The 9,605-nt window shown below is 49.2% G+C and overlaps 1 protein-coding gene across 1 annotated transcript; it reads left to right on the top strand.

The window, feature by feature from the left end:
- The first annotated feature begins 589 nt into the window (after positions 1-589).
- On the top strand, positions 590-1,177 carry LOC120700833 (Werner Syndrome-like exonuclease). The gene has a single exon (XM_039985052.1). The coding sequence runs from the start codon at positions 590-592 to the stop codon at positions 1,175-1,177; it is 588 nt and encodes a 195-aa protein (XP_039840986.1).
- Positions 1,178-9,605: the final 8,428 nt, after the last annotated feature.

Raw genomic sequence — 9,605 nt, 5'->3', positions numbered from 1 at the left:
GCGATGGCAGAGGGCCGTATATGCCTCGTCGCTCGGCATTTGTAAGGCTCCTCTCCTCTTCACTGATCCAATACAACTACGCCGGCCCTCACGCATGACAAAATCCTCTCTCGCAGGCAAGCCGTAGAGTGACCCGATGGCTGGCCCTCGCTCTCGCTCCTGCTCTCCGGTTACGGCTGCTGCTCCGGCTGCGGCAGCGCCTCCGTCAACCACCACGGCTGCGTGGTCGCCGACGCCTCCTCCACCGTCCTCCCACGTGCTCTTCTATCCACAATCTCTTGCTACGGCATGGCCCACGAGCGAAGATGCCAGCAAGGACGCCGGAGGAAATTGCGGCGACAATGTTTCGTCTCCGGCGCCAGAGATCACGTACACCACGTATTGGTGTGATGAGCCGAAAGCTTCTACTCCGAACATGGGAGGAGTTTGCGACGACAACAGCTGGACACCGGTGCCGTAGAGCACGCCAGGCACGTCGTGGGGTGTTTGGCCGCCATCTCCGGAGAAGAAGCGCTTGCGCGCCACGCCGGCCGGTCCCCCGGACTCGAGGGATCTAGGTGTTTCATTCAAGGGGAGGATCCTCCAAACGATGGTGATATGTGATGTGGCGGTGGCGGCGAGATTTCTTAAAGAAATCCGAGGTACCCCACCACAACGTCGCATGATTGTTGGATTGGACACCGAGTGGAATACGCTCGATGGCGGCGGCTTCATGACGGCTCTCCTGCAGTTGTGTGTCAGAACTCATGTGCTTGTCTTTCAGGTCCTCTATGCCACCGGCGGTGACCTCCCCGAAGTCTTCAAGAGCTTCCTGACAGAGGAGGACCACATCTTTGCCGGTGCACACATCGAGAATGACGTGAAGCGGCTATTGGATGACTTCGGCGTCACAATAAGCAATCCGACTGACCTCCAGATTGTAGTCCCCCAAGCTGCTTCCAGATTCGAGCACCTCGGCAGTCCACATCCCGAATACAGATTTCGTCGATCGTCCCTCGAGAAGATCGCATCAGAGGTGTTGTGCCTACCTCGTGTCCGCAAGCCGGACGCCGACCATAGAAGGTGGCACGTACGGGATTTGGACTACTTGCAGGTGAAGTACGCCGCCGTAGACGCGTACCTATCCTACAAGGCCGCGAATCAACTGGAGGTCAGGGATGGCTATAGATTTAAGTAGCTTGTAATGTCTTGATCTCCAGGATTAGTTGCTGTAACTATAGGTGTTGTGTTTGAAATGTCAGGATCTCCAGTTTTGGCTGCCGTAACTTTGTGAGGTGGGCAACTGATTTAGGAATCCAACCAATTTACTAACAAAAATTATGGTGGTGCGAATTAGGGTCGGAGGCAGATGCACTAAATGCTATGAATTGATGCTTCTCGTATGAACTCGGGTCGGAGGCACATGCACTAAATGCTATGAATTGATGCTTCTCGTATGAAATTAGGGTCACGATAGTGCTGTGAGCTGTGAACTGATATTGCTATCTGCCATCCATTTTCAATTTGCACTGAATTTTGCAAATTAGTTCGATTTGCATTGAAATAGGCTGCAAGAGGAGCCAATATTTACATCAAAAGATCAAGAACTAACATAAAACTTGCACCAAAAGCTCGGGCTCTAACAGAACAAGTCGCATTGTTCAGAACTACAAACAGACCTAACAAAAGAAAAGCCACAATGCACCTGCCAAAACCACTGGAGTTGCTCCATATCCTAAGGAATAGCCCCGAGCCAGCAGAAGGTGTCATCGTAGCGGCTCCGGATCCTGCATTCGTCGCTGCAGAAGTAGGACCAGTCGAGCCATCCATCGCGGCCAGCAGGAGCGCCGCACCAGCCTGTCATCCATCCCCAGCGCGGGGACGCGCACTGGTGATCGTCGTCGTGAGGCACTGGCCCAGGCACGGGGGTCGGCAGCGGGGAGTTGGGAGGCCACACGAACATCCACAGCGTCTCGAAGGCGTGCATGCGTGGACCCGAAACCCAACGGTTGCTGCAGATGACGATTGCCGGGTCGTCATTCGCCACCTCTGCCAGGAGCTGCTTCGCACGGAGGTTGGCCTCGGCGCCACTGTTTGCTCACAACAGGACCACGGCGAGAATGTACGCCGCCGACTTGTGGCCACCGCGGGCAGCCTGATCAAGGTCGTCCAGCAGCGCCTGGAGAGCCCTGCCGTGGTGTCCGAAGAAAACCCTCATCCCCTTGATGAAGATCGCCTCCAGGTTGCCCGCGGCGTAGGTGTTCGCGATCAGTCGCTCGCGAGTCTCCGCATCCTCCGACTGCCGCAGTGCCCGGCTCAGGTTGAGGCAGCGGTGCAGAGGAAGCTTCACTGAGTCCCCATGTCGCTTAGTCCCTTGGGTTACCGCACCAGTTGGACCGGTCAGCACCAGATCATCGGGTGGCCGGGAGCACTGAGTTTTAGAAAATCAATCTGGTGATTCGTACGGTGGACACCAGTTCAAATGGTGCTTGGAAAGAACATTTTCATCTGTATTTCTGCAGAGTCCTTTCGAAAACGTGCATTACTCATGTTAGTGCTGTTAGCTGTGAACTGATATTGCTATCTGCCATCCATTTTCAATTTGCACTGAATTTTGCAAATTAGTTCGATTTGCATTGATGAGGTGACAAGCTCAAGAATAATGCTCCGGTGGTAGTCACCTCTGAGTACCGGTCAAACACATGCGGTTAACCATGTTGTGAGCATCGGGTTTCAATAAATCAATCCGGTGAACGATTACGGTGTCGCACCGGTCCCAACATCAATTGAAGGGAGTGATTGGTTTGATTCCAAATTTTGACTTGCCATAACTAGGGCAGGACAAAATATTGCGAAAGTACTTTTTGAGGTGGGCTACTATTCTTGGAATCCAACAAATTGAGTCGTGTTATGAGTTTTCGCATAGCAAATTTTGGAATGTAACCAATCAAGGTCGGAGTCACAAGCACCAAATGCTTTGAATTGATGCTTCTTGTATGAAATCAGGGTCAAGTTAGTGCTGTGAGCTGTGAACTGATATTGCTATCTGCCATCCATTTTCAATTTGCACTGAATTTTGCAAATTAGTTCGATTTGCATTGAAATAGACTGCGAGACGAGCCAACATTACATCAAAAGATCAGGAATAACAGAAAACTTGCACCAAAAGTTCGGGCTCTAACAGAACAAGTAGCATTGTTCAGAACTACAAATAGATCTTACAAAAGAAAAGCCACAATACACCTGCTAAAAATACTGGAGTTGCTCCATATCCTAAGGAACAATCCTGAGCCAGCGGAAGGTGTTATCGCAGAGGCTCCGGATCCTGCATTCGTCGCTGCAGAAGTACAACCAACAGAGCGATCTATCGTGGCCGGCGGGAGCGCCGCACCAGCCCGTATGGGACGCGCACTGGTAATCGTCGTCACGAGGCACTGGCCCAGGCACGGGGGCCGGCTGTAGGGAGTTGGGAGGTCACACGAACATCCACAGCATCGCGAAGGCGTGTAGGCGTAGATCTGCAACCCAGCGGTCGCTGCAGACGACGATCGCCGGGTCGTTATCCGCCACCTCCGCCAGGAGCTGCTTCGCCCGGAGGTCGGCTGTTTGGTATTTTAACGATGCAAATTAGATCTGCAAGCGCATGGATACCGTCGTAGCTTTCACCCGTGAGTATTCAAGGGTATCGTATCCATAGGGAACGTGTGTGCACTAACTACTAACTTAGTCGGTCCAAGGACACACCAAGATTAAGTGGCAAGACTGGAGAGGATTCCCGCGGTAGTACTAAAGATGAGTTAAAGGCCGATCTCTCGGGTAAGACTCGCTTCGGGCACCGGCTTACCCCTGAAATGGTCAGGAGACTCCGGCCAACGGCTCTATGCTATATCCGAACGTGGAGGGCTACTAAGGACCAACAAGGCTGTCACCACCTGCGGCCTACCTCACAGACCGTGGGATATAAGGCAAACGAAGGTAACCCTTAGCCTAGACACCATGTCTACACTACTGATTACTACTGTAGTCTAACTACGTCTGATATCCCGTAGCAAACTACAGCACTCCGTATAAATACGGAGCGACGAACCCGCGAGTAAGAGAACTGATCTCATCCATACAAAAGTACTATGCAATACAAGAATCATAAATACTAACTTACTCATACAAGAGGAAGCCAGCATCCGTAGAGGTACAAGTTGGAGAAGAGCGCCGACAGGCCGGCGCCCCTCCGAACTACTCCTCACGCTCCTGCTACTCCAAGCACTAGCCTAGGCAGCGCCTCGCCTTTGCAATGGAGCACAAGATCTACATGATAGTGGTGTATTCAATGGGGGGGCTCTCCTTCTCCTTATGTAGCCTCTCCAAAGGTGGATTCGCGGTTAGACTCGCAAGGTGGTACTATGCACGCCCAGGATAGATGTAGGGGAGCCGTGGGAGATTGCTGGAGAAAAGTGGGCCCGAATGAGCCCAATAAGGGGTCGAACGACCCAGGGGTTCGGCCGAGCCCAAATGGCACTCCCCTGGGCCTGCCTTCCTCTGGACAGCTGATAGGTGGGCCCTGGTCTTGATCCTTGGGTGCATTTTGCTTGGTACGCCCATTTCAACTTGTTTATGGGCCCTTCTTCTAAGTGAAACACAGGTGCAAGATATTCCATGCATTTCTTCTGTTGTTCACTTGTGTTTTCATCGTTTTACAGATGTGGGTGCCTACAAATGATAATTCACCAAAACTCATGGAATTCGATTAGTCATAAGCCCTATAAGTAAGTTTGGTGATTATTGAACATGAAAAGCTGTAGGAGTTGACGGCTGAATTTAGGACTTAACAGCCATCAGCATCGGCCTCGGCGCCACTGTTTGCTCGCCACAGGACCATGGCGAGCATGTACGCTGCCGGCTTGTGGCCGCCGCAGGCAGCCTGATCGAGGTCGTCCAGCGACGCCTGAAGAGCCCTGCCGTGGTGTCCAAAGAAAACCCTCATCCCTTTGGTGAAGATCGCCTCCAGGTTGCCCGCGGCGTAGGTGTTCGCGATCAGTCGCTCGCGAGTCCCCGCGTCCTCTGACTGATACAGCGCCCGGAATAGGTTGAGGCTGTGGCACACCAGCGGCGCGCTGCACACCCTGTCGCGCACGAGAGTGCAAGCCCCCTGGAGGCGACGGAGATCTGCCATGGGAGAGCAAGATGATGCTGCGACTTGGGCGGCGACCTCGACGAGCATCTCTTCTGGAAGCATGGGGAGGGAACTCGTGGGCGCCATAGCAGATTCTGGGACGGAGGTCGATGGCAATGGCAGAGGAAATTGGGGGAGAGTGTAGATGGAAACCGTGTCGTTGATTTTAGGGTACCTTGATTTTATAGAATCACCGGAATCAGGCGCCTGCCGTTAAGCTGCATTTAACTCCAGTGGTGGAGTCCGAAGAAGTGGATCCTGATAGACTACACCGGAGAGACCATTGCTATCAACGGCAAACGATTCAGGTATGTCCAGTGACGAACTGTCTGGTGAAAACGTCTGGTGCAGACCGGTCGAAATTATGCGTGGTAAAAACAGTTGGAACCACATATCTGCCAAGTCCATAAAATTGTCTGGCCCTTACAAAATGGTGTGTTGGAACAATTCGACTTGTAACATAACATAGTTCTGAAGACCAAGCTGCCTATTTTTCTGAACTTATTTGTGTGCAATAAAAATTAAAACTCACTTATAGCCATAGCATGCGAATACTTTAACTAACAGTGCCTAATGGAAACACTCTAAACGCTCTAAAGCAAAACCCACTAAAAGTAGGAGGGACAATTTTGAATCGATGGGCTCGCAGTTTACTAAAAATGTGGACTGGTGATTAAGATCTCGTGCAAATTGAAGTCGTCTGAGTTTGCCCTTGAAAGTTTGTCAGGTAAATGTGAAACCCCTGAATTACTGTCTAGTGACTGTCAAAACCTTCAAACAGTCAAATCCCTGAAAGTTTATTCCTGTGACTGGTAAGTTTTTGAAACACTAGCCAGTGCGTGGGAACCATAGTTCCAACATAGTCTTGTAGTATAGGAAAACGCTTCGTTGTTCATGTACGGAGCACCCACCGAACACCCGGCACTGGAAATCTGCCGAGTACATGAAAACATGTCCGGTGAATGGCAAGCCCTTGAAAGTTTGTCCAGTGACCTTCAAACACGGTCCGGTGACCTTCAAACACGATCCGGTGACGGTCAATACCTCCAAATAGTCGTAACATTGAAACATTATCCGGTGACTGTTAATATCTTGAAACAATAAACTAGTGCGTGGGAACCTCAGTTCCAACAGAGACGAAGTGCGGGAAAATGATTCGGTGATGCTGTATGGTGAGAACACCGGTCTGACTTGTGAGTGCAGTGATGTTGCACAACAATTCACAAATGGTATAGAAAGAATTCACAAACGCAAGCAGGCGCTTCATAACATGTTTAGAGTTTGGTTACAATTCTACCAAGGAAGGTGTCTCGAAATACACCCATGCTAAACTAAGTCTAATGATGCAGTTCCACTAATCTCCATTGCTGTCACTAACGAGGTGCACGAACAAGATGGATCCTGCTGATATACCAAGTTCTGTACCACAAGGAAAAGAAAGAATAATTTAGTCATGTAACGAGGAGTTTGCCAGTGAAAGATGATGAGAAATTGCCACCTTACCTATAAACATTCTGTAGCTGCAATCGGATCATTGGCAAATCATTAATCTAGCACATCTTCTGGGAGTTTTGTTTCCTACAAATAAAGATGAACATTAGTCATAACTACACGTGCCTCAGACATGGCCAGTTGTCAGTTTTGATGAACATTATCGAAAACTACCTCTGGTCTCAAGTGGCATGTTCGCCGATTGTGACCCTGCCCCTTACACAGGCTACATTTGGAGTCAGCTCTAGTCTTATCTGAACTTGACTTCAACTTTTTCTTCGGTGCCCCTCTGCCAGGCACATGCATGGGATCCAGGACATCTCTGAATTCTTCACAATCAACCTCCGGCGCTTGTGGCAGCACCGGTCCATACATGTTCACTTCGTTCGCTCCCGTATTTGGCATGATCACATCACCTTCTTGTTCAAGGACACGTTTGATCCGCTCATATCCTTCAGTTGAGCGAGATGCTGCAAAGGATGCAGCGAGACTGAGATTGTGTAGCTCACGGTACCGCAGTAGGGTAGGGGAATAGTCATACATGGTGATCTTCCTTATCGGCAGAAATGAACGCTTCGCACCCATTGTCCACCTTACCAGAACACAGCAGTCTAGAAGCATGCTCTTGTCCCGAATGCCCCAATACAAAGAAGATGTGTGAGCAAGGGGTTCCAAGGGATTGCAACTTACGACAAGAACAAGAAATTTCCTTCAGATTGGCCTCTTTAGTTAATTCACATTTCACATAGTACATCATGTCTCTATCACTCCTTCCTACAATATACTCAGTTGTATCATCGCCATCTAGAATCTCAACCAGAGAACACTTCTTGGCTGCTTCCATGCTGAACTGAACCTTCGTCTTAAAAATGTTTGGTGTGAACCTTTTCTTCGCGTTTACTTCGAGAATTGAAGCATCTAGATTTGTGAATGGCTCAGATTGCAGTGCATTAGCATCGTCATCCGCCTCAATTCTGCGCACCTTTGTAAGGCAGCTCTCATAGTGTTGTACCATTTCTAACAAGGTCATTTTCCCATCCAGTTTCATCTGTAGCCTAGAGTTCATGCTCTCACTCCGTTGGTTGCTCCTCAATCCTAAATAGCGATTACCAGCGTGATACGCAGCACACAAGGTTGCTCTCACCTCATACATCTAATATAGCCACGAGTCCTCTGTGACATCATACTTTTCGAAAAATGCTTGCCATTTCCTCTCAATCTCTTCTATGGAGCAAAGACCATACATAAAAATCCTGAACTCAGCCTTCACTGTATCATTGTGAATATTGCGCACAAGGTTCTGCTCAATATGCCATCCGCAAAGCCTATGCGGTGAATTCGGCCACACCACACTGATTGCTCTCCGCATAGCGAGGTCTCCATCAGTGATCACGGAAATAGGATGCTTCTGAACATTAGCTTCAGTAAATGTTTTTAGCAACCACACATATGACTCGATATTCTCGTGAGAAATAATTCCACATCCGAAAATAACTGTGCGGTAATGGTGATTCACTCCAACAAAAGTAACAAGGGGCAGGTTGTACCGATTTGTTTTGTAGGTGCTATCAAATACAACAACATCACCAAATACTTCATAATCAAGCAGACATTGAGTATCACACCAGAACAGTCCCTACAGGTGTCCTTCCCCATCAGTCATGTACTTGAAAAAGAAATCAGAATCTCTATTTTGACGTTCCATCAGGTGACTGATTATTGTTTGAGCATCACCAGCAGCAATTATCTCCTGCTTATAGAAATGGCAGAAATTATACAAGTCCTTTGATGTATAGCCAACCTTGTCATACCCACCGTACTGCATCTCCATAATTTCAAATATCTGGTGTTTGCGGATCCCAGCAACCCCCAACTCGACAATTTCAGCCTTCTGCGCATCGCTGATTGATCGATGTTGTTTGATGATTATTTATGCTAAAAATAATAATAAGATGTGGTAAAGTATATACACGCAACATCTATTTGATGGGTTATTTTGAAAGTATACAAACATTTTATCATGGTTGAGCCTATGACACGTGGACCTCATCCCCCATGATTCGAGAAGAATCCTGAATAAACTCTTGCGTAGCTTCCCTGAGAGAGCATACCAAGGTTTGAACTAATTAATTTTAAATTATTTTGCTTCCAAAAGAAGAAAAGAGATAGAGATATGGATGCCGTTGGAAAACTTTGAGCACAAGCAAGCAAGATTCATAAACTTATCTCTATCGGCATTTGAGGGAGCTATATCTGTACACCAATGATTATCCTCAAGTTTAAATGGCAGATATGCATCGTGCCTGATCTTGGCCGGCAAGCAAATGAGCACGTTGGAGATATATTTGAGTTTGTTTTTATCGTATCTCCATTGGAAGGATGAGCACGTTGGAGATAGAATCCCAGCTGTTTAAATTCACACGAGTTGTTATTCCTTGACGTTAGAGATAGAGTCCAATTTAGTTTAAACGCCTGGAGATTTTGCTTGGCCAAGGGTCCAAGCGCCGGCCTCCCTGCCTATATAAAGCAGCCAAGGCCCCAGGGTCAAGGGACACATACGCCCACGCCCACGCCAGGCTCACGTCCGCTGCACACGCACGCCGCCGCTGCCGACGCGTGCGCGTCGAAGCTCTCGGGCGATCACCCACACTCGCCACGCAGTTGACAAGCCGCCGCCGCAAATTGCACCTCGCCGCCGTCGAGCAACGCCGCCTCGCCGCTGGCCAGCAGTTCATCAGCTCGCACCTCGCCGCCGTTCAACTCAAAAGCTGTCGCCATGATTTTCGGTGAGCTCGCAGCCCAGATGTGATGATCATCTGCACAAAACCTCGCTCTTTTCTCCCCCTCGAGCGGTAGCTCAATGATACTACGGTGGCGGATGCTCTGATCTATACCATGGTGGATGCTCCTGGTAATGACCCGAACAAAAGAATCGGCGGCGCGAGTTATTCTGCCTCGCGAGAAG

The sequence above is a fragment of the Panicum virgatum genome, chromosome 3K (assembly GCF_016808335.1).
Source record: "Panicum virgatum strain AP13 chromosome 3K, P.virgatum_v5, whole genome shotgun sequence".
Lineage (NCBI taxonomy): Eukaryota > Viridiplantae > Streptophyta > Magnoliopsida > Poales > Poaceae > Panicum > Panicum virgatum.
This window is presented reverse-complemented; position numbering and strand designations above follow the sequence as displayed.